General features: G+C 33.2%; 1 protein-coding gene across 12 annotated transcripts in view; it reads right to left on the bottom strand.

Annotated features, from left to right (window-relative positions):
* Positions 1-26974, bottom strand: part of MCTP1 (multiple C2 and transmembrane domain containing 1) — a 722542-nt gene that overhangs the window by 202801 nt on the left and 492767 nt on the right. For all 12 annotated transcript variants that reach the window (XM_074282070.1, XM_074282074.1, XM_074282073.1 and 9 more), the window contains one exon: positions 667-769. In XM_074282070.1, coding sequence (XP_074138171.1) covers positions 667-769 — 103 coding nt within the window. The remainder of the gene's footprint in view (positions 1-666; positions 770-26974) is intronic.

The following is a 26974-nucleotide window of genomic DNA, read 5'->3' as shown; positions in this document are numbered from 1 at the left end:
ATTAATGAAGAATTTGGCATGTTTCTTCATCGACAAAGACTGAAACTATGACAAAAACCTCAAGAACAGGACAACTTTTGCAGGAGTTTTCTTTTGTTTAGACATCATTACTCAGGCCCCAATAGAAAAAGGGTAAGATGCTATAGAATATTCATTGTCCTTGGTTGGAATCTAAAAATTTTAAAGTTTTAAAACAAGAGGGAAATTAACTCAAAGGATGTTTAGGGACCAACAACAATACTTAATATTCTTATTCTGCAAAAATGAAACACACTAAAAATAGTATCTGCTGGATTCTTGATTGAGTTGCTTGCTGATTTTCCCAATAGAACAAACAGAGCTTTGTCTGCTTTGGTGTCAACACAAATGGAGAGAGTTTCAATAGCAAGGATAAAAGAAAGTAGCGTTATAGTGATTCATTTAAGTAGGGGGACCCTTCAGTTGATTTTTATTTATTTTTTTTAAAATCATCTACAAACTCCAACAAGATGTAGTAAAAACCTCTGTTCTATTTCCACATGAGGAAGGAACAGACTTTATATGGATATTGAAGTTGATTTAGCAAAATGGAAGACTCAGTCAAAAAAGACTTCTAGGGAAAATGCCACGTATTAAACCGTTTCCCCCCAACTATTCTCAACTATTTAAAGAAGTAGACAAACTTACAAGGTAAAGATTTTGTTCCATTCAGGGTTGAGATTTTTGTAGACTGTGTGGGTCAGTAATCTATCATTATTCAATTCCACTACACAGAACGGGTCACTTTTACCTGCAAGGAGAGATTGAGATTTTAGATGAAAAGCATTAGTATAAAACTGATCTTAGCTGACATAGTGAAGATCTGTAGCTGTTGTTTCCTTCCACGAAAAGAGTTTTTAAGGAACAAAATATCAACCTAACTTTTTTGTTGTTGTTGCTGCTGTTCAGATATAACTGGATGAACAGAACAATCATTCTAATTCATTAGAAATTTAGAAACTGTGCAGTAAAGGAGAGCAAATTATACAACTAGTCTGCTAATTTAGACTTTTGTGGGGTTTAAAATTTAATACAAATGCATATATAGAGGGAAAAGGAGATTCTTTGTCCATGGCTAAATATCTATTTATTATTTCTATAATGACCATTTGAAAAGTACTTTACTCTCATTTATAAAGCTTTTGATTCATTTGATCAATTAGTAATGAAGTGGGAATTCCTAAACAAATTTATTTGGAAAAAAAATACAGTACTGAATGCTGATTTTATATGTGTACACATATAAATGTATATATATATATATATATCTATACATCTATATGTGTGTATATACACATATCTATACATAATGTGTGTATGTGTGCATGTAAAAAAATTCTTCCACATGAAAAGGAACATCAACAGACAACTCATCTACATGTTAAAGAGCAGCAAATTTGTCTGTCTATCCAGGGCAAAGGGTTTGAAAGTTCTGGGCTGCCTACAGTGACTCTGCCAGACTAGAATCTAGCTCACTCAGCAATTATATTCTGTGATGTCCTCAATATTTTTGTAATGTAATGTCATGTATTATAAGAACCCACAAATTCAAAGGCTCCATGGGGCAGCATTAATGATATTAGTACGGCATGTAATTTGTTTGATACCTTATACAAATGACAATGAAATCAATATTTAGACAAAGCTGTGCAGAGGTCATATCTTCTAAACTACAATATTGATTTAGACTACATAAGAGGTTAATGTGCATATTATTAACTTTAATGATAAAGAATAATTGTTTTAAATGCATTGTGAATTGCAGTCACAGTAGTTTACATTTCTGTGAAAGCTTAAATATCATCAAAGCTTTTCAATTAAATTTTAATAGGAATGAATTCATTATTACTGAAAGAAAAGCAATGCATGACAGTGCAAGGCTATATTTACCTTCCATGGGGCAATTCTTCAAAGAAACTGTATAAACTTATAGCCCACTTTCATTTATTTTCTCATGTTGATATATAGAAAAGGAAGGAAATGTATGTTTGCCAGTTCAGTGGTCTCCATATACTCTAAGAAAAATGATTTATTAAGGATTATGTTTTGTGTCTTTAAGGCCTACTTTCACATTTCTGCAATCTTTTTATGACAATAATTTACATGCACATACCAAGGGTCTCTTTAATGAAGAAATGAGAAGAGAATAAGTAGGCTTTTACAAATGATATTCTACAGCAAATAAAATCTTTACAGTCACACAATTGACTGAAAAGTATATACAATAAAAAAGTCCCGCTGTGTTTATTGTTTATTGACTATAAGGAAACATTGGATTTGGCAAAACAGAACACACTTTAAAAGCTTGTACTACTAACAAGGTATCTCTCATGTGTATGTCAAAATCATGTAAGTTTTCTTGAAAGTGGTAACTGCAGAAATATATATGTTAAAACAAGGGAGACACAAAACAGCAGCAGTGGAAAGAATGCTTGCTGATCTGATGTCAAAAGATTTGGGTGGTTTTGCCACTCAGAAGTTAAAGACTTACCTAGGCTCACTCAGATTACCATAAGGGACCCTAGGCAGGTCATTAACTTCTCTGAGTTTCAGTTTCCTCATCTGTACAATGAGGAAGTTGAACTTGATGACTTTGAAAGCTTGTTCTTGAGCTAAGATTGTGAACCAATAAAAGTAATTATCTTGTCCAAGGAATTTTCCATTATCTTAAAAGATATGGAACACAGAGTTCAAAAGAAGGATTTCCTATAGATGGTAAGGTCCACAGGGTAGTCCTGTTTGAAGATGACATTGTGCGTGTTACCTTAAGCCCTGGATGATAGATGCAGAGCATCACAGATGAGATTCATGGACAATCCAAATGGCTTAGCCTTTCTACACAGGAAGAACCAAATAAGTGATGAATTCCTACAGTCTAGTCCAAGATGTGAAATTAGAAAATCCACAAATTGAATCCATAATATGGGTACTTTAGACAGATACTGACAAAGGATGATGAGCCAGGGTCAGAAATGAAGAGATGGAAAAGATCAGGTAATGCTGACTTAGCCCTTGAATGACTTCTCTCCATTTACAACCTTCTTCGAGGAACAAAGATTCATTTTCTTGGTTTTGCTCTTTAAAAAGCAAATCATTATCTTTCTGTTAAGGCTAAATGCCTACAAAGACTGAAAGCACAGGGAGTTTTACAAAGGACAATGGAGAGAGATACATGATGGGCACAAGTAGATTGCAACATATCACCAAATAAAAATTGCTCTGGAGAAGTAGCATAAAAGATGTCATCAAAGAAACTAGAAAATGAAGTGGGGTATTCATGCCTCCATATATGATTGGGAGTCATACAATGGGAGTTTTTTTTTTTTTTATTAAAGGGAATGCTATGTTCATCAGAAAAAGAATAAAAGAATAATATAATAAATAATGGCTTACACTATATAATGCTACCTATTTCGATTACTTTCCATGAAATTCAGGTGCTGAGATCATGAAAACAAAAGTCTAGATGTTTAATTCCAATTTCCTTTTCAGCCTAGCTGCACAACATTTTCCCTCATCTGTCCTATAGCACAGAAAGGTGACACTGTACTTATGATTCCTCAAACATCTCTCTAGTTGGTCCATTCTTTTTTTTCTTTATTCAAATTATTTTTTATCTCTGGAATGCCCTCCTCCCATATTTGGAATTGAAGATCCATCTATCCTTCAAAATCTAGTTCCAATGCCATTCATTCTATTTTCTTAATTTTTTTACTCGAAATACTTAGCAGGAAGTGATTTTTTCCCTACTATGATCCCATGAAAAACCCATTCACCCATCTGTTAGGCATTTACCACATTCTGTTTTAGATTATAACTATTTATGCACACGTATTAACTCTCCTCCCAAACAGTAAACTCCTTGAGGGTAGAGATCATCTTATCTATCCTTTTTAGTTCTTCCAAATTTTAGCAGAGTATTTTACTATTATATAATAGACATTTAAACATTTGTTAAATGAGTGAATGGCTTTCTCAGGTCAGCTCCATTTCCCAAGGACCAAAAACTCAGGAAGTACTTAGGGAGCATTTTGTCTGTGTGAAACACAAAAAGACATGTAGCTTAAAGGCAGTATATTTTTTCCACTCCTTTCTCCTTTTGTCCTTCCTTTCCTCTTTTCCCTCCTTCCTTCCTTCCTTCCTTCCTTCCTTCCTTCCTTCCTTCCTTCCTTCCTTCCTTCCTTCCTTCCTTCCTTCCTTCCTTCCTTCCTTCCTTCCTTCCTTCCTTCCTTCCTTCCTTCCTTCCTTCTTTCCTTCCTTTTTTTTTTTCTTCTTTCTTTCTCAAGTTAGACTTCACATATCCTAATAATTTAACAATGGTTAAATTAAATATCTAAAGTCCTTCCTACTTTAGCCCTCTCTAATCTTTTCAGTATCCTTCCACCTTACTTCTCAACATGTTTTTGATCCAATGACAATAATCTCACTATTTTGTGAACTAACACTTTATCTCTCTTCACCAGGACTGGAATGCTCTCCCTTTTCTGCTCTACTCTTGATCTCTCTACCTTCCTTTAAATCACAACTAAAATCCCATATCATAGTGGAAGCCTGGGGTCTGGAAGACTAATCTCCCTGAGCTCAAATTCATATTTACTCACTGTGTGACCCTGGGCAAGTCATTTAACCCCATCTCCATATCTGTAAAATAAGCTGGAGAAGGAAATAGCAAACTACTCCCAGTACCTTTGCCAAGAAAACTCCAAAAGCAGTCACAAGAAAATGATTGAAATTGACTAAATAACAAGAGTCTGTATTTAGCTTACTTTGTACATATTTGTTGGCAAGTTGTCGGAGTGTCTTTTGCCTCTTTTTGTATCCCCAGAGTTTTTAGTGCAATACTTGGTAGATAATAGGTCAGTAGATTGATTGATAGAACCATTTGAAATACACAAAAATGGAAAAACTTAGGTCTTGCTCTCCAGAAGTTTATCATCTAGTTGAAATATGTACAAATATGTACCTGACTCAGAACAACTACTCATAACAGTATGTCTTGCACTTCAAGCTAAGTGTGGATCTACTCAGGAGAAAAGTATAATATGGAGCTGAGCAGGTGTTTGCTACTGACTTTCATTTCCTCCCCTATATTTGTTTTATTTCCACTCAAAATCAGTGTTTAGTTATTTACTACCTAACTCTGGAAGCTAAAGAAGAAAATAATAATGAAATCAGATGCAAAAATAAATATACATATATACATATTGTATATACATATACAATATAAATGTAAAAGATTAATGTTTTAATTTGTATATTTGCTGTGGAAAGAACATGGGACTTGTCTTTTGATGAGATGGGTTTAAATCTTGATTTTGCTACTTGTTTCCTGTGTTGTGCCACAGATGCCTTTTATTGTCTTGCCTCAGGTTCCCTAATGGTCCTTCCTCAGTTTCCTTAAATTGTTCTGCCTCAGTTCCTTGAATTGTCCTGCCTCAATCCCCCAATTGCAACCCCCTTTCCTAATCATTAGGACTGAAATAATTAGGGCTGTGGAGAACTGACATTCCAAAAGATAAAACTCCAGATGTCCTATCTCAGATACCTAATTGGCACTGCCTATCTTTCTAGACTTCCTGACTCTAGCTTGACTATCTCCTTTACTCCCAATTTGTAAGAATTTATGGCCCTACCCCCAACCTTTCAGAACCAAATTGATAGTACCTTCTTAGAGATTTCTCCATCACCACAGTTTGGACTCCACCCCCCTCTACCACCCCTCCTCCTTTGTCTAAGGGAGCTTAGAGTCATATATATGTCATTGAGAACTCACTTTCACTGCTGGATGCTTTGAGGCAACATGCCCCCAGCACAATCTCTTCTTCTAAAATAAAATATTACCCCAGAGATTCTACTAAAAAGCTATTAGAAATAATTCATAACTTTAGCAAAGTTGCAGGATACAAAATAAATCCATATAAATCCTCAGCATTTTTATACATTACCAACACAATCCAAGAGCAATACAAAGAGAAATTCCATTCAAAATAACGGTCGATAGTATAAAATATTTGGGAATATATCTACCAAAGGAAAATCAGGAATTATATGAGCAAAATTACGAAACACTTGCCACAAAAATAAAGTCAGATTTAAATAATTGTACATTCAGTGCGTTGGATAGGCCTAGGGAATATAATCAAGATGACAATACTCCCTAAACTAATCTATTTATTTAGTGCTACAGCAATCAGACTTCCAAGAAACTATTTTAATGACCTAGAAAAAATAAAAACAGAATTCATATGGGAGAACAAAAGGTAAAAAATTTCAAGGGAATTAATGAAAAAAAAAATCAAATGAAGGTGGCCTAGCTGTACCTGATCTAAAACTATATTATAAAGCAGCAATCACCAAAACCATTTGGTATTGGCTAAGAAATAGATTTAGTTGATCAAAGGAATAGGTTAGGTTCACAAGGCATAATAGTCAATAACTATAGCAGTCTAGTGTTTGACAAACACAAAGATCCCAACTTTTAGGATAAAAATTCATTATTTGACAAAAACTGCTGGGAAAACTGGAAATTAGTGTGGCAGAAATTAGGCAGATCCACACTTAACACCACATACCAAGATAAGATCAAATTGGGTCCAGGATTTAGGCATAAAGAACAAGATTATAAATAAATTAGAGGAACATAGGATAGTTTACCTCTCAGACTTGTGGAGAAGGAAGAAATTTGTGAGCAAAGAAGAACTTGAGATCATTATTGATCACAAAATAGAAAGTTTTGATTACATCAAATTAAAAAGCCTTTGTACAAACAAAACTAATGCAAACAAAATTAGAAGGGAAGCAACAAACTGGGAAAACATTTTTACAGTTAAAGGTTCTGCTAAAGGCATCATTTCCAAAATATATAGAGAATTGACTCTGATTTGTAAGAAATCAAGCTATTCTTCAATTGATAAATGGTCAAAGGATATGAACAGACAATTTTCAGATGAAGAAATTGAAACTATTTCCACTCATATGAAAGAGTGTTCCAAATCAGAGAGAATGAAAATTAAGACAACTCTGAGATAACCACTACATACCTGTCAGAGTGGCTAATATGACAGGAAAAAAAAATGACGAATGATGTTGCAGGGGATGTGGGAAAACTGGGACACTGATGCATTGCTGGTGGAGCTGTGATAGAATCCAAACATTCTGGAGAGCAAACTGTGCATACCCTTTGATCCAGCATTGTTACTACTAGGCTTATATCCCAAAGAGATCTTAAAGAAGGGAAAGGGACCTGTATGTGCCAAAATGTTTGTGGCAGCCCTTTTTGTAGTGGCTAGAAACTGGAAACTGAATCAATGTCCATCAATTGGAGAATGGTTGGATACATTGTGGTATATGAATGTTATGGAATATTATTGTTATGTAAGAAATGACCATCAGGATGAATACAGAGAGGCTTGGAGAGACTTACATGAACTGATGCTGAGTGAAATGAGCAGAACCAGGAAATCATTATACATTTCAACAACGATACTATATGAGGATGTATTCTGATGGAAGTAGATATCTTTGATAAAGAGAAGATCTAAAATTCTGTTCCAATTTATCAATGATGGACAAAATCAGCTACACCCAGAAAAGGAACACTGGGAAACGTGTAAACTGTTTGCATTTTTGTTTTTCTTCCCAGACTATTTTTACCTTCTGAATCCAATTCTCCCTGTGCAAGAAGAGAACTGCACATATATATTGTATCTAGGATATACTATAACATATTTAACATGTATAAGACTGCCTGCCATGTAGGGGAAGGGGTGGAGAGAGGGAAGGGAAAAATTGAAACAGAAGTGAGTGCAAGGGATAATGTTGTAAAAAATGACCCAGGCAAATATTCCGTCAATAAAACATTATAATAAAAAAGGAAGGATTATGGAGAATAAAAGATACAGGTGATGTTTTATTACAAAAAAATAAAATAAAATATTAAAAACTCTCTAATCTCTATCTTGTCTCAGTTTCTCCGGCATTACACCTGTAAGACTTTTGTAAGCATTCTTAGTTTACTCACCTATAAAATAAAGGAATTGGACTAGATGTCCTCTGGAGTTCCTTGTAATAACAAATCTGTGATTCTTTGAACTTGGTTTTATTTGCAACAGTAATTTTTAGTTTCTTAAACTGAGCTCTCTATTGCTAAATGGAACTTCCCAAAATTTACTTCTTTCATAATAACTCTGATTAGTTCATAGAACAACAATTTCTAAGTTTTTTTGTATTTTGCTGTCAGCTAAAATATTTTTATTAATAAGAATTATCTCTCAGAATACCAAACATGTTTCTATTTGTTGATGCTTTGTAGTACTTAACCCCCCAAAATTCAATAAAGTCATCCAACCCTACATAGATCATATAGAAGATAGATTGTACTTTTGTTTTGATGGGGGGAAGGGTTATTTAGTTAATAAGACCTCAGCAATAGTTATGGAACATTAATAAATCACTTAACAAATCACTCCTTTCAATAGTTATGAAAATGTTAAACTGCTAACACACACACACACACACACACACACACACACACACACACACTCCCACGCAGCAGTTTAAGCACCATCTAGAACTACTTCGTATTCATTTTTCTTAGTCAATGACACTAGAATTCAACATTTCTGACGCATAAGAGGAATCCCAGAGAGGGTGCTTGTCATGTCATAAGCAGCCAATAGAAAACATTTTCTTTGCTACTAGTAAGCACCATAATTCTTGAAAGCTCAAAATATATTATATATAGTAGGAAATAAAAAGAAGTTCCTTTTTTCTCCAAGTATTTAGATTCAAAAGAAAAATGTAATAGAAATACTGCTTAATGTATGCTGATTTTTCACAACATAAAATCTTTAATTTTCACTTGAATTGGTAATATGGAACAATACAAAAAATACTAGGCTTGAAACCAAAAGGCTTGGTTTTTAATCTTAACTCTAATATGAACTAGTTTTGTGACATCCTCTCTCAGTCTCCATTTCTTCAATCTGTAAAATTGGGATAATAATGCTTGCACTATTATTTCATAGAGTTCTTGTGAAGAAAGCATTTGTAAACTACAAAGTGTTGTGAAACTGGGCTATTTTATTTTTACTGTTTATAGCAGTACTGTAACTCAAATAGAAACTGCAGCTCCTAAGTGTATATAAGGATCCAGGTGGATCATGTATCGACTTAGAAAAGCACATATTAACCTTAACTCTTTTTTGTTGTATTTCTATTTATATTGTTAAATATTTTCAAATTGCATTTTAATCTAGTCTGGTTGCACTCAGGAATGATGTGAACCACCACAAGCCATATGTTTGGATCTCTTGTTAACAGCATCCTTAAAGATAGGCAGTGTGGAATAGAGGATAAAAAGTGGTTATAAAGCCAGAAGGACTTGAGTACAGGTCTCATCTCTGGCAGCATTGACAGTGTGACTTAGAGAAAATAATTTAACATCATAATTCTCTAAACAATTCAAAAGCAAGCAAGTCAATAAACATTCATGAAACACCTACAACATATGATGCAGGGTTTGGGATATGGGAAGATAGCCTCTCCCTTCAAGGAGCTCACCATCTAATGGAGGAAACAATAAACAAAACATTATATACAGGATAAATAGAAAATAATTGCTAGGAAAAATGAAAAGTCTTTATGATTATAAATTGCTGGGAAGATGTCAATTTGCATTTGTATAGAGAATTTCCTTCCTCAGTAGTACTCTATACTGATGAAATCACAGTCCTAGTGCCTTTTCCTGAAAAACTCAATTCTGAACAGTGACATAAATCACTTAATCCTTAAACTTTAGACACTTATTATTCTTGTACAGTTACATTAATCCTTAGCTTTAGGCAGTATTCTCACCAGTGCCTTTAGCTGTGGCTATGTAGGACCACTGAACCAAATACCTCACATGAAAGACTTTTGGTGAATGAATTTACATAACAGCAAAATGTTTTCATGTGCAAATGAATTTTTTTAAGGGGAGGTATACACATTCATTGAAAATGACCCTGGATTATATTGAAGTCTTGGGGATGGCCTGTGGTTCATTGGAATTTTGTATTTAGAAGGAGTATTTCATTTTATATTAATGCATTTTGTATGTATTGCATTTGCATTGTCATACCTCTTAGTCAGCTCCAATCATTAGCCAATCAAGTTGCAAGGCCCAGAATATAGATAAAAGGTTTTGTGTTTTTTTTTAAGGCAAAAGAAATAGAAAAGTCCAAATTCCAACTGATTGAAAGCTAGTAGTAGTCTCCAAACTTTTAAATTGTATATTTCAATCAGTATAAACTTTTTGAGCATGTACTTCATCCCAATTTGCGTATTTTAGAGTAAATTATAAAATTTCATAATACACACAATAAAACTCATTGGTGTTTGTTAAACAGAGAGTGAAATGATCAAACATACACTTTAGGAAATATCACTTTGGCATCTGTGTGGAGAATAGATGGGAGACAGAAGAGAATAAAAGGGATACTAATTAAAAGGCTATTTATTACAATATTCTAAGAGAGAAGTGATAGAAACCTGAACTTGAGTGGTAGTTGTCTCCTAGAAACATGTTGAGGAGTTGGAAATGATATTTTATGGTAACTTATTGAACATAGAAGTGAAATAAAGTGGAGTGGAAAATGATATTGAGGTTACAAACATGGGTGATTAGAAGAATAGCAGTACCCATAATAGTAATAGGGAAGTTTAGAAGAGAGCTGAGGTTTGGGGGAATGACCATGTAAAAGGACAAAATAAGTAGATCACAATTCATCTGTGCTTTTTCATTCTGTTTAATTCACTCTGGCCCATTCATAAAGAAAAAGTGCATGTGTAGGCAGAGAAGTAGCAAGATTTTTACTCACCATCACTGTCCTAACACACAAAGTCTACCCTTTAAGTGGTTCTTGCCACAAGCCAGTAGGTGATTTTGGGATGGGGATAAGGATTTTTCCACCGGTACTTACAAAGCTATTGTCTCTGTATGGCTGAAAATTAGATTTTAATTCTCATTAAGGGCCAGCAAGACTCAGGTTGGGGAGATAGGAGTTTGCATAGCAGAGGGAAGGACTAAGTCAGGGTATTTTGGGGGTGATGAGAGAGAGAACAGGTTGGTTAATGTTGTGAAAAAGTTCCAAGACTATCATTAGAAGGGTAATGGCTGATCACATGCACCTTGAGATCATGCCTTGCTTCCTCTTTAGAGACTACTGAATTGGGGACCTTGAATCTTATTCAATGTTTTTTTAAAAGGTTTCCAAGGTTTGTATTATGTCAAACTCATATATTAGGTAAATAGAAAATGTGAGCCACTACGTCACAATGGAAGGGTATGCTCAATTAGCTGGGGTGCTTTCTTGTATAGTAAAGCATATGATTCCTATAGCTTTTTTTTTCCCCCTGACTGCTGCATATTTTTATGTGGATGCAGAAAAGTGTTTCATTTAATTTTAAATATTTACATACATGGCCCTAAGTCTTTAAGTAAGCTAATTGTGTATCTAGTATCCCAAGGAAACTCTTGGAGTTCTTTAAAAACTTTATTTTTTGGCAATACATTTTACTTTAGTACTATTAGCATCTATGATTTCCTGCATATGGGACAGAGCTTATTAATGTCTTCATGAATTGCTTGCTGTAGTTGAAAGAATCCATCCTTTTGTGGCTAATTTTCTAGCTTTTCTAAACTTATATAGGCTGGTCTTTATGAGACAGAAAATCAGCCTATATTGAGGTATAGACTCTGAAAAGAGGACTTGCTAGGGTCTGAATTCTACTGATAAAGTCTTTTGGAACCAAGGGTAGAAACTTGAAAAATTAATTCTTTAAATTGTCTTTGTAGTTGGCAGAGAGTTTGGACAGCAAGCTATTAAAACTTGTATCATTCAAAGCTAAAAGAAAAATATGTCATTATATTAAAGCTATCAATGGTATACCTTAGTGTACTGTCTAGAAGGAGCACAGTAGTGTTCTTTAAAGAGGGAAAATAAAAGGAAATGCAGGAAAGTCTTGCCTCAAGTTTTCCTAAGAAATGTAATCTCACTGAGGCATTAGAGGTGGTAAAATGCTGAAGTCAGGAAGACCTGAGTTGAAACTGGCCTCGGACAAACTTTTGCTTGTCCTGGGTTCCTATAAATAATAGCACCTACCCCCATAATGTTATTTATGAGGATCAATTAAATAAGATATTATAAAATGCATACTGAGCATTATAAAATGCTCAGTGTGCACATATATACATCTATATACATACATATGCTTATTCCTTACCCGCTCCTTCAATAAAATGTAACCAAAATCCAACATAATGTTGTTCAACCAATTACCTAATTATAAAATTAAATAGTGTTCTTATGGAAGCAACTGCAGTCCCCACTTCCTAAATTATTTCCTTTAATATGTTTTCATAGAAACAATGAACTATATTGTGTTGGTTCCTTCAAATCACTTTAAATTTTAAACCTGTGTTTTTTAAAATTTATTTAATACTTTTAATTTTTGTTTCAAAAAAAAATACACCTTTTGAGAGGTAGTTTAATAGACACTGAGCAATACTCAAGACATACTGTGGTAGATCGTGGGTTATTAGTATATTTCTGCTGCAGCTATTAGTGTTGAAAGATTTGAATGTATCATGCCATTATTCCCTGGAAAGCTGAACCAATTCATAAAGATTAACCAAATCAGCCCTTTCTTTTCCCCCAAAGGTCACTAAGCATTTGGAAAGGTGTTCAGCTTGGAAAGGTCCTGCAGTCTGTCAAAGAAATAAATAAAAGGTGGGCAGTATTGGGGAGCAAAGGAGGAAAAGTGTCCTCTTGCTTAACTATAATAATTTAATTTGAATATCTATCCTACATATTCATTTCCTGCTTTCAAACTTCCCCTTTTGTTCAGTGTTACTCTCCAATAATATTTAGAAAGTATACTGTCACAGCATGCTGCTAAGGCAATAAACATGTAAATGCAATTGTGATAATTAACCCCCCCCACACACAAATATATGGTCTAAGCCCTCCCCTTAACTCTATTATGAAACAGCTTAACATTGTGGCCTTATTTTAAAGGACTGCTTACCCACAATTAATGGACAGTGCATCTAGTTTGCTAAATGGTGCTTTAAAAGACTGGATTGTCAGTCCCTAAATTTCAGTTGCCTTGATTAGCTGCCATTTAAACAAACAAAAACAATTGCAGAGACACTAGAGATGGTCCTAACTATCAATTATCTCTCTAATTATTCCTTCTTTTATTCTTTTAATGCTCTAGTCACTTTGTGATATGTTACTCTGGCCATTTAAAAATATCTGAGGAATTGTATTTCCTGCAGCAGTATTAGAAAGAAGGACATTTGTATCCTGGCCTTCCATGGACCAAAACTCCAGAGAGCTCTTGTTTTCAGCCACTGGCTCTCTGTTCTTATTTGCAGTGATTATCCTATGCGACTGCTAGAAATGTGTATATGGCATGATGGGAACACAGAGAAAGATGACAAGTTTATTACAGAACACAAAAAGTACCAAAATGAAGGAGAAATCTAAGAATCCCTAATCTTTTCATCAGTGAACTCATCTAAACCCTTATTAGCATAGCAGCTGAGCTCAGTCTACCAGTCATTTGGCCCCTTTAAAAGAGGCTCAGAAGAAAAAGGAATTGTGATGAGTTGGAAAGAACACAGAACTGGGAGTCAGTAGCACCCAGGTACAAGTTTTGGCTCTGTCATTTAGTGGCTGCATGAAACTAGGTATATGTATATAGTATATATATATATATATATATATATATATATATATATATATATATATATACACACATATATATATGTGTGTATGTGTGTGTGTGTGTGTGTGTGTGTGTGTGTGTGTGTGTAAAAACTCTCAGTCAATTAGCAAGTATTTATTGAGCTCTCACAACTACTAAGTGCTAAAAGTTAACAATACTAAGGAGAAGAAAAAGAAATGCCCCTTCCTTCAAGGATGGAATTCCAAGCTTATGGGAGAAACTGTAGACATACATACATAGACATACAAATGTGTATATACAATATATTTATTTTGTATATACATCTAAATAAAAATAAATATATAAAAGAATGCTAGATTATAATAGTCCATCTACCACTATCATCAGATGATATAGATGGACATATCAAGAGATAAGCAAGTTGAAGATATTTCTTTACAAATAAACTAGTGTTTAAATCTATTAATTCCTTAGTTAAGCACATATGTGTATAAATGCATATATGTGCATATATATAAACATACAAGTATATATTAGAGTGATATATATTATATAAATTAGAATGCTAAATGATGGTATTCCATCTACTACCTCCCATTAGGAAAGAGCATATCTAGTAAATTATAGATGTTTATTATTTCATTGTTACAATGAAATATACATATAATATAAATTAGAATGATATATGATGGAATTCTATCTATTACCCCATACTAGAATCAAACAGATCAAGGAATAAGCAAATTATACAGGTTTCTTTATAAATAAACTAAAATGTTTAGCTCAATTAACTACCTAGTTAATTATATATTTACTTATGCATGTGCATGTATATCTACTCACATATATAAATATATATAAACATATTTATAAGTATATATACATATATTAGGATGATATATAAATTATTCTGGTAAATAATGGTATTCTATCTATCACCACATACTAGGAATGAGAATATCTAGGAATAAACTTTTGAAATAAGCTAAGATGTTTAGCTCAATTAACTATCTAGTTGAGCATATGTGTGTATATACATATATATATATATACACATACATTATACACACACACATATATGGTATATTTCATTAAAAGATAAATGATGGTATTCCATCTGCCACCACAGACTAGAAATGGGTGTATCTAGGAATAAGAAAATTACAGATGTTTCTTTACAAATAAACTACAATAACTACTTAGTTAAGTATGCATATATAAATATGTGCACATATATAGAGATATACATTATATAGTTAATGTTTCTATTATACATAGGAATTGTTAATATATAATAAGTATGTACTAAAAATCCTCACTCTAGATGGTAGTTCACTATATCTTATAGGTTGTGTTCCTATGTCTTAAAAGATCAGTGATTGCTGAATTCATAATATAAAAGAAAAACATGATTTTACATTATCAGTGGATCAGTGACTCCCAAGAAATAAGGTGCATGGGTTCCTTTTTATAGATCACAGGTTCTTGATTTAGAGTCTGTGTACTTATTTATTTTAGTATCATAATAACTGTTTATTTTTAATAATAGCTTTTTATTTTCAAATTATATTCAAAGATAATTTTCAACATTCATTCCTGCAAAACCCTGAATTCTAAATTTTTCTTCCTCCCCTACTCCTATCTCTTCTCTAGACAGAAAGCAAACCCATATACTAAACATGTACAATTCTTTTATACATATTTCATGATAACTATTTCAATATAATTAATTGGTTTCCTTTGTAATCCATGGTGTTTTATTTTGAACATTGAAAAACCCTACTCTGAGAAGGGGTTCAGAGGCTTCACTGTGAACTGCCACAACAATCAATGATACATGCAAAGAAAGTTAAAATTGGTATAGGAACATAGTTTTGAAAGATTCATTATTTTAAAATACATAATTATAAGATCATAGATTTAGAACTCACAAGGTTCTTGGAAGTCAACTTGTCACTTATAGGTGACTGTTTTTTGTCTCCAGCAATTAGCACAATGCCCACTATATAATAAATAATTGATAAATGCTTGTTGACTGACTGGTTTGGAATTCACTACCTTTCCAGGTAATTTATTTAATTTGGGGGCACATAAGAAATTTACTTTATATGGAACCATAATCTGACTCTCTCAAATTTCTACCTATAAAGCTTACATTTTCCTGCTATGGACAAGTGGGGAACAGTCAAGATTTTCTTCAACAGGTAAATGGTGTGGTGATAGTGCTGACCTCAGAGTCGAGAAGACCTGAAGTCAAATCCCACCTCAGATATTTACCAGCTGTATGACTTAGGTCATTTACTCTAAGTCTTAAAATTCCTCATCTATCAACTGAGGATAATCAAATCTACCTTTTAGGGTTGATGTGAAGATTAAGTGAGATAATATATGAAAAGTGCTTTATATATCTTAAAGTGCTATATCAGTGTTAGTTATAATTCTTATTTTATATGATAGCTCTTAAAGTATTTGAAATTTATAATTAAATATGTCACCTTCCTATCCACTGTCTTCTCTTAATCAGGCTAACTAGCCGCAATTCCTTTAACTTATTGTTCTCATAGAAAATCAGTATGAATCCCTATCAACATATTGACATTCTTCTTTAGACAAACCCTACCCTGTCTATATGCTTTTTAAAAATATGGTGCTCTTTAGAGTTAGACCCAATATTGTATACAGGGTCTGTCTGACCATATTAATGCAACCCAAGTCCTCTTGGCTGCAGCATAAAATAGCTTATTTTTAACTGACCTTGAAGTCTGCTAACCAATTCTCTCCTCCAGAGGTCCTTTTATTTTGAGTAAATTGTTCTTTCATCTAATACTTAAGTTAAATCTAATCCATATATAGCCTTTTTTTTTTATCCCTATTACATGTAATGTTACTAATTTCTGCCCATTTTCCATGTAATCCTGGTGATAGACTGAGATTGATAGGTTTCTTTATCTTCCAGTGAAAGATTATAAAATCAATATTCGTTATAGATAATCTAAGGAGGTTATTGAGAGATGGAAATCTTTATCAGACCAGAAGTTGTTAGTTGTAATTAGCATGTGTTATATCCATAAGGTATATTCCTTAATTTGTCCTTAGGTAGGTAATTTTATATACAAGGTCCCTCTTTTCTAGTAGTTTTGAATAAGGCATTAAGGACTGAGTGTCATGACTGATATTATTCTATCTCTAAAGGACACTTTTTTGAAGACAGGGTAGAAACTTGAAACTATGGGAAACTTTGTACTGTTGCTGCTTAATCTGTACCTGTTTTGTGGGCAAATAGATGATCTCAGTTTGTGCAAATCCTTGGTCTGGACATTAAAGTCACTGAAAGACGCTGAGTGATATTTTTGCCTGCACAGTAAAAGAGTTAATCCTGATCCATTGGAGGTGGGCTTTGTCCAGGGTCATTCTAATGCTGACAAGTCACAGTTTTCTACATGTGATATGCTATAAAAGGTGGTGGTGGGGGGAAAGTGACCGCTCTTTTGTTGCCTTGTCTCTGAAAACAGAGGGGACATTCAATAGCATGGAAAGCAATTCAGGCCCATGGGGGCCTTTTATTGGGCCTACCTTCCACAAAATTAAGCTCTTTGGTTTAATTTCCTCAGTTGCCACAGTTTGAAATGACTATACTTTAATCTCTTTTCATTATAATCAAGGTTGCCATCTGTCCTTTCTCCTATCTGGAATTTCTAATCACAACATATAACAATGTTTTGGTTGAAAGAATTCCATTGGGTACATCAGAACAAAAAGCAACGTATGTCAGAAACATCTTCCAGCCAGTGTATTATCACTAGAGATTGGGATTTAACCTTTGTCCTATTCACTGGCTGACCTAAACATATTTTAAACATCTGATTGGTAGAATTAAATTAACTATCACTCTTCTCATAAGATCTGATTCTAGAGCATAACAATAACAAGGCTTTTTTCACTGTTTACCACATGGCGCTAAAAGTGAAAGAATAATATTCCCAAAATGTTTTCAATGAGACATAAATTAGGGTGTCATAAGAAAGTTTTAATGACAATGCTATTTCCTTTGGAAAAAATAAATATAAAATTATCAACAATACTCTTTAGTGAGGAAAGCATTTTTTCTTTATAAAAATAGATTTAAGTATTTCACCATAAAACTTATTTTTCCCCTTATATAAACTCTTGTAAGAATTTTTCATTATTCTCTATGATACACTCAAAAGACCAGTGAATTTGGAATCAGAAAATCTGGATTCTATATCAGACTCGACTACTTGTGTGATATTGGGCAAATACTTCTCCCTTCTATAAGATGAAAGAGTTGTTCTAGATGACCATAAAGATCTCTTCCAGTTCTAAACTATAATTACTCATTTACTGCAGTCTAAAATTTGTGGTAAAAAGAAAGAAGAACATAGAAGGAAGAAAAAAATGGCCAACTAGGAAGAAGTATCAGGATTGAAAAAGATAGAAACAAATAGGAAAATATGGAATTTTCTAACACCAGGATAGAGAGAAGATAAGGATTAGGGATATCTAATAGCTCAGATGAGGTAGAGAAAAAGTACCTGAAGATTTTGTTTTTAGTGACTATGTAATACACATTTCCAATGTGATATCAGAAAAAGATTTGTAGCTCATATTAACTGAAATAAGTGATAAATTATTTCTTAAGTTCAATCTTTTGATATATAAAAAATAAAAGACCACTGATGAATATAGTAGAATTTAAGTTGGATATTTATTTGATTGCACTGATGAATGAAACGTAATTTCAAACAATCCTATTTTGATAAATTAATTAGTAAAGAAATTTGTCCATCATAGTAAAAACTCTCCCTGTTCTTGAAATGGTAAAAATAATTTTGCTAAGTATAATTCTTAAATATATTTTAGGATATTTGCATTTCTACTCTGGTTATCCCACTTCTAAGAAGTCACTTATCAGACTCCAGTTTCGTAGAGCCAACACTTATTGCAGAGGATTGGGAAAAAAGGAATTTCTGCAAATATGGCAATAAAATCTTCCAAATTTTATTTGAAAGTCAACCTATACTTTAATACTTAATGACTTTAGTGCAAAGATGAATATGGGAAGCCAGGAGGACTATATATGGAAAACATGGTACAGGAGTAAGAATGAGAGAGATGAAAAGTCTATAGCCTATACCAAAACCTCTTGTCTGTATAGCACAAGTACTACTATCTCCAAGAGAGATCTTTAGGACATGGCATTGACTACATAGCAACATTTATTAAAAAAAAGAAGCTAATGTCATTTTATAAGAGAAAAAATGTTAGGTTACTGATTTGGGAATGATTTCTGAAGTAGTTGTTTGAATATAGTAAGATCACTAAATTATTAGAATAAAGATAAAAATTAACACCAAAGAAGAAGAAAGAAGGAGATTATGAAGACTTGTACAATTAAGGGAACTTCTACCTGATTTATTTAAATAAACTGTATGATACCAAAAAATGGGAATTGAATAAAATAATAGTTACCTTTACAAATTATTTTCATTTTCTAAAGAAGTTTGACCAGTGTATATTAGTCACCAAAAAGCCTAAAAACCACATATATACATATATATTCAACTTACTTGCTAGACAGAAGTATAGCAACAAAGGACAACATCAATTTATAATTGTAAAATCTCACAGAGATGAATGTTGGAAGATCATAACAACACTCTCTCATAAAAGAATAAAAATAATGGAGGTAAAAGCGATTTCCCAGAAAGCTTTATGAAAAAGCTAATTAAATAAAATCCTCCTGAAGGCATTTGAGCATAAAATTGAAAGAAAACAAAGAAATCCCAAATAGGAAAGATTATTCAAGATTTTTATATAAAACCTACACCATGGAGGAAAATGGAGTATCCATTTCATCCTCAATGTGCTTCATAAGGAAGCAAAAATGACAATAAAGCAAACAAAGAACGTTTGCATTAGATGATGTATTGCACAGAGGAGATTCATTTAGGTAGCAACACAAGAGAGGGAATAATTTTGTTTAAAAATTCATATATTGTTACCTCAAAAAGATAAGTAAAAGAAATGTTAACAGTTCTTGAATGCCATATCTACAAAAGTCTCATAAGAATTTTTATACCTACATAAGTAGCACCTTTGATGAAGAAATAGGAAGAGAAAAGGTAAACTTTTGCAAATTATATTGTATATCACCTTTACAATTACTCAATTGACTAAAGAGAATAGATGACATGCAACCCTGATGTGTTTATGCTTAAACTACAAAAAGGCAATTAATTTGGGAAAAAAAATCTTGCCTCAAATTCTTCTGTACCAAATTGTCTCCCAAGCACATGTCGAAATCATAGAAGATTTTTTGAAAAATATAGTACATAAATAACTCTGTTGGATTAATCTTGAGTGATTAATTTTAAGTTGGACATACAATTACAAGATATATTCACAAAAGTTGTTCACAAGCATCATGAAGAGTGATGAGTATATAGTCCTTAAGGAAGAGGGGTTCCCTAAAGTTGACTGGGTTTGCATATGCTCCTGTTTGCAGATAATTTGGTGTATAACAAATTATCTCAGAACATTATAGAGCTTTCTAAAGGTCCATATTTATTTGAAAGACTTGAGTCTAACTATCCACACAGGAAAAACAAAGTGGATAAAAAATGCCTATTCTATACAGTTAGATGACAATACATAATATTGTACCATGAGGACAAATATTTTGGATAGACAAAATAAATGGAAAACAAGCTAAGCTCAAAACAGAACAGATAGAGAGAGGAGAATAGACTGATTACTTTAGAGACTCCCATGTAATGCATTTAATGATCCCAATTTTTTTTTTAACATTTCCCCAATAATGCTATATGACTACAAATCATGGAATACAACAGTCTCCAAAAACTTAAAGGTGTTATCCAAATGTCAATGGAAAGATGCATGATAGTCATTCATGCACTGCAATAGAATGTCATTAATGAATTTTATAAATGATGTCATCAGAGAGGACATTAGAGATAAAGATTATAAGAAGGTAGACTAGTCATGTGCTGAAAGTGAGTGATAACTAGCCTTTGTACTCAACTAGTTTCCTTGTAGTGTAAGGCAGAGAGAGAGACTCCAAGCACATTAGGTAGACTCCCTATGAAGGATTTATGAGTGACATGTAAAAGAATCACATAGAACGAAAGGCATATATAGCTTGCAATTTGCATCAGTGGAATTTGTACTAAACACATTGATAAGTGTGCAGTTCCACTGATGTATCAAAGAAGAAATGCCCTTTCTCCTCAAATAATTGAGCATACCATCATCCTTTTCCTAATGAGCAAATCAATCCAAATTACTATATTAACTTCTGTTGTTACTCTACAAGTCTGACTCCCATCTATCTTTTCTAAGCAATCTTTTCTGACCATGAGGATACCTTATAAATCATATAAGACCTCAACAATTCTTTAGGAAGCACAAATCTAGACCCAAGTCTTTGCACTATTACTTCTAAACTACCCCTCTGTATTTTCTCAATTATTTGTTATCATCTATTTGGTTCAGAAGAACAGACGTTCATGTCAATAACAAAAAGTGGTTTTAGTGGGATTTTTTTAGTGTCAATAAGAAAAAGAGGCATTTTTTTTCTTTTGTAGTATAATGTAGTTTCTATAGCTACCTGTTACAATGAAGAAAACAGTAGCTTATTTACTTTCCTTATGATACTTTGAAAAATGCAACTGTTAAGTTCTTCAGAACCACAATTATGTAGTTTCATTCTGTAAATCTAAATAGATGAATAATATTGTATCAAGAGAACAACAAATCTGATAGCTTGCTATCAAAATGGGGTAAAATTTCAACTACTATGCCTAGTTATTCAAAGTAGTGAGGGCAAGATTGATTCAGTACTGCTGTATAAAACAAAAAATTGTTAGGTTTCTTTTTTTCAGAACATTAATGCATATTGTTTACTAGAACTAGGAATATTATTTAAGGTGTTATAATTTAAAGATGCTATTAACACAATAGCATTTCAAATGTGAAAAAAATATTGTGTTCACTCCATTTCTTTTATTTTTTCCATGATTGCCTCCTTAGATAATCTAGAAACTTGTACCACTGAAGTTCTGCTACATTTGATATACTTTCTGTTCAGCTGCATAGTTAAAAGCAAGATTTATTTTTCTCATTGTTTTTTTTTTCACATCAGTGAAATAAATGAAAACTACAAATCTATGACTATAGAGGATAAGACTATTTTTAGTAGATATTATCAATGAAACTCAATGTAGTTGCAATTTTGTGTCACACACTTTTAGATTTGAAATGGCTGCAATTATACACCAGGAACAATCTCAAATCACTTTTTTCATCAAATGATGTGAACTGAACTTTGTAGGGCACTCTAAGAAACATTTACATATGCCAGACTTAGACTGGAGTAACTCACTGCACAGGACACAAAAGTTAATGGATTTTTTTTTTTGAGATTGTATCTTGTCTATGTGCAGTATATGTACTTGGTATTTCTCAAATCATATATAATACTCTCAAAGAGTAGCACTCGCCCTTTTCTCTACAGCTGCATTTTCGATTCATTTTCTGAAGAATCCTGTGATGTACAGGATGAAGATACCAAGAATAATAAATCCAAATTGTGTAAATCTCTATACAAAATATACCTTTATGACAATCTCAAGCTGGAAATCACAGAAAGCCAATAAAATGTAGACAGCCCACTGATAATGAGGTCAGAAATACAAATAAATTTACTTTTAATGAAGACCGGAGGCACAGTAATCAAAGTGTTAAAAATTCATTTCATGCATATCTCATTTGCTTCTTAGCTGATATTTATCACGTAATTCTGTGAGAAAGTAGAGGCCTAAGATGCTCCAGATAAATGGCTCAATTAATTGTACAGAGGTAGACCTCTTTGAGCTGAACCAGAGCTGTGAGCTCTTTATTAAAAGCACTATTCTGTAGCCCATAACCTTGTTCCTTGACTCCTCTCTACTTTCCAATTTAAACAAGTCCCCATGCGGCCTGCTCTAAAGGGCTTTGTCTCCCTGTCATTGTTAAGAGAGCCGAGGCATCCTGGAAGTGTGAAATCAGACCTCATGAGCTGAACGGTTCCCCAGGGAACGCTGGACTGCGCAGAAGGTCAAAGTCATGGGCTGGACCATCTAAAAGTGTCTGATCGCCGGTCTGTGACACAGCAAGTGGGGGGGGGGGAGGAGGACAGAGGAGGACTGAAATTGAACACATCTTAATTAAAGCTCACAGACAGCAAAACAAAATGTTTTCTAGGCAGCCTGTCAAATGGGGCTTAAATTTAGCTCTACTAATGAATCTGAGCTGCTAACTGTTATTTCTTAAGATAATAAGACTCACAGAAGCTGATAAAAAACTGTAGCATGTCTTTTTTGGCTGTTTTGTTACTTAAATATTTTCTAACAATGAAGACAGTTTTCCTAAAGAAAGGCTTGGGAAAAATCTATGCTAATAAAGGGGTAGTAAACATCCCTCTTATTAACTAGTAGGTTTTCAGACTTAAGGGCTGGGGGATTACAAGTCTTTATACATAGTCTTGTGTTAGAAAAATGTACTTTATTTAATAAGACCATTCCAATGACAGTATTCATTGTAAAAGGGACTCTCTCTCTCTCTCTCTCTCTCATTTTGTGAAAGAAACAGTGCATTAGTTTGAGAGATCAATTCACCTTCAGAGAAGGAGTTTTATATTAGTGTATCTTTGAGTGTCTGAAAGATAGGCCATCATTTGAAAGGGTTTCAGTCTATTCTCCCATATCTCAGTTTCTGAAATTGTGTGGCTGGATTCCCTGGGGAAAAGATGACCTCTTCCATGGGAGACTCAAACAAACCCAGGGGAAAATGATGGGGAGGCGCTGAAGAAAAGAATCCTTTCTCTTTCTTCACTTAGCTCTTGAAAGAATCAATAACCCAGGACTAAATATTCTGCAAAGAAAGTTCATCTCAATACTGATGAGTATAACTCTGTTGAAAGACAATTTTCAATCCTCCCATAGAAAAAGGAACCATTAGAAGCTATGATGATAAGTTCTAAGGAGACTTATTTTCCATCTACTCAAGAAATTCTCCCCCCACCCCATAGGGTCTTTGTCTCTTTTGAATATAAGCCTTCATAACTGTTTCATGTTAAAGAGCATTTGACCTAAGGGTGTGGTGACTAGTTCCTTGTAATTCCCAAGTTATACTGAGGTCATCTGGTCTAAAGGTTTTGGTTTGATGCACAGATAAAACATTAACCTTGTCACTGGAAAAGTTAAAAGGTAAATGAGTTGTACTGAGCAACATTTCTTGTACCTCTGATGTTTTCCTAAAGAAAAATTTCATGGCCAACTTTAAAAATTGGAATACTACTTTCTCAGGCTGCTCACAATTTGACGGAATTTTCAATCTATTCTTGTGCCTTGTTCAATGCATGTGCATGTGTGGGAGTTGTAAATTGAGGCCTTAACCACCACAGTTAATCTCTCTCTCTCTCTCTCTTTTTCAAATCAGTATTAACCTTAATGATTTGAAGTGCACTGTCCAACACTGGGCTATTGAGACAGAAGAAAAAACTACCCTCAACTATCAACAGTTTATTAGGGGCTTAACTGAAGTGACCTACTGTAGTAGTATTCAACCGAACAAGGCTATAGGCTTTTTGTGCAAAGGAAAAGAATTGAGGGTTTCATTAAAAAGTAATTTGTGCTTTATACTCACTCATTCAAAGGGAGTCTCAATTGCTCTTTATTCACACAGAGTTAATACAGTATCACAATGTTTCTCAATGAATGTGTAGTAACAAAAGAAAAATTTTACATTTTGAAAAGGAAAAATTCTTTGTAACTACAGTGAGATTGATGGCTACTTAAGAGATTACGAAATCTTTTCCTCTTGTACTCATCCCTAATGATGTACTTTTTTCAAGTATTTGGTTTAAACTAAGGAATTTAGACTTGCAGTATTATATATGTTATATATTTAAATGGCATCAAAATATGAACATGGAGCAAAGTTGGATAAGAGTGAATTTCATTAGTTAAAAACATCTTGATTTCTAGAAAAAATTAATGCCAAAAAATGTTATCCCAATACAACATCATTTGCAATCAATCAAATGCAAAAAAATAGACTTCATTCAGAGGAAATATTGCTAGGATTTAGATATCCTATAAAATTCCACTCATGTACTACCCTACCCTTGATACATTAATTGTTAGAACATTAAACATAAATTTACTAAATACCTTATTAATAAAGTATTAAACTAATTAATCCCTCTTTCATACCACTTGTTTTTTTTAAATACATAACAAATATGGCATGTTGCCTTGAAAAAATGATGAGTTGTAATATTTTGGTTCAATATGGGTCTCACAATCCACTGTGACACATACAGTTGTTTTAAAAGCATTCTTTTGTACAAATCACAGATAAATATTAGAAAGCTCATTTTTTTTCCCTAGCTACAGCATTTAGGACCAAGAAAAGCAAGGAAACTTGAAAGGTTTGCACTACACCTGGCCATCTCTGAGTTAAATATATGTCCCCCAATTTTTGCAATCAGCACAAATGTCATGATGACCACAAAAGGTCCAGGAGTGAATAAGGTCAAAGACTAAATTACCCCTTTGCCCCTGGAAAGCTCAATCTTCTCTCTTTTCAATTCAGACTACATTAGATTATAAGGTCAAAACTGAGTGAGGAACCATCAGATTTATTTCTCTAAAAACATAAAAAAGGGGAGAAAAATCTGTGTAATAAAAATAAAATTGTGTCTGGTTGGATCTTGGGAAAGATTCTATTGTTATTCATGTTAATTTACATAGTACCATTAGGAAAAGAATATCTATATTCTTCCACCTGTGAAAGAACATGTTCCTTAACTTCCATAGTGGCACACAGGCCAACCAGGTTAACAGAGTTTGCATATTCATGAAGTTTTAACAGCCATGACAGCTTCTCTCTGAGAGAAGACAATCTCATGTTATTGTATTCAACCTTACTATGGGCAGGTATCTGAGCCTTCAAATATTAATTTTTCAAAATAATTGTGAAAAAAAAATTTGCCTTGAACTAAACCAGAAAATAAAATTTCAACAAAAGAGAAATACATTATTTAGAAAATGGTCTTGATATGAATCATTCAATATAATATAAATAGGACAAATAAATAATAACATTCTCTGACATTTATATAGTGCCTATTATATTCCTGTCATTGTGTTAAGAGCTTTATAATTATTGTCTCATTTGATCCTCACAATAATCCTAAGACATAGGTGTTATTATTATTCCCATTTTACAGCTGGGGAAATTGAGACAAATGCTCATGGTTACATTGCTAGGGTCTGAAGCCATATTTGGTTTCAGGTAATCCTGACTCATGTCTGGATAGCTGCCCCAATGAGATCTTAAAGGAAACACATATTCAAAATTATGAAATGTTTTTAGACAAAGACTAATACCTGCTACTGATGTTATTGGTGCTGCTACTGCTGCTGCTGCTACTACTACTACTACTAACTTTCTTCAGCAATACTTTCTAATGACAAATTGCAAACTTCTAATTATTTTCTCTTTACCCCTTCCTTTCATACCAGTTAAATGAGCAATTGATAAGATACAAAAATAAATTCTGAGATAGCATTTGACTACCACCTGATATATTCTCACTTATGAAACATTAACAAGTTGTTTTTTTAATCAGTTCTGGTTTTTCAGGATCCATTTAACGTTAGAGTAATGAATGATATATATTAATCATGAAATCTTTGTAGGCCCTCTAATGGTTGGAAATATGTAATTCTTTTGAAAGCCATTCTTTTTAAGGAGAGTTTTGCTCACATGTAAATGGCAAATATATTTCCATTGAAATGGAGAACTTTTTTTTTGGCCACACAAGATCTAACATAAAGATACTTTGAGCTAGTCTTATTTAGTGAACATTCTCAGAGTGTTTTTTCTAGTTAATGGTAAAAACATCCCCAAATTCCCTGGAAAATGAAACAAGAATTGTTTTTTAGGGAAAAGATACACAGCCATAAATCCAACTTTATAAATGTTAATTTTGAAAAATGCAGAAATAACAACTGTCAGATCTTTTCTCAAATCTAATAGACAAGTGCACACACAGAAAGAATGATTTTAGTTTGCAGTTCAGGAAACCCACTGATCTTTAGTTCCCTTTAGACCTCTGCCTTGGAGAATGGATCTA

The sequence above is a fragment of the Sminthopsis crassicaudata genome, chromosome 1, assembly GCF_048593235.1.
Source record: "Sminthopsis crassicaudata isolate SCR6 chromosome 1, ASM4859323v1, whole genome shotgun sequence".
Classification (NCBI taxonomy): Eukaryota; Metazoa; Chordata; class Mammalia; order Dasyuromorphia; family Dasyuridae; genus Sminthopsis; species Sminthopsis crassicaudata.
The sequence above is the reverse complement of the archived record's forward strand: the minus strand, read 5'-3'. Positions and strand labels throughout refer to the sequence as shown.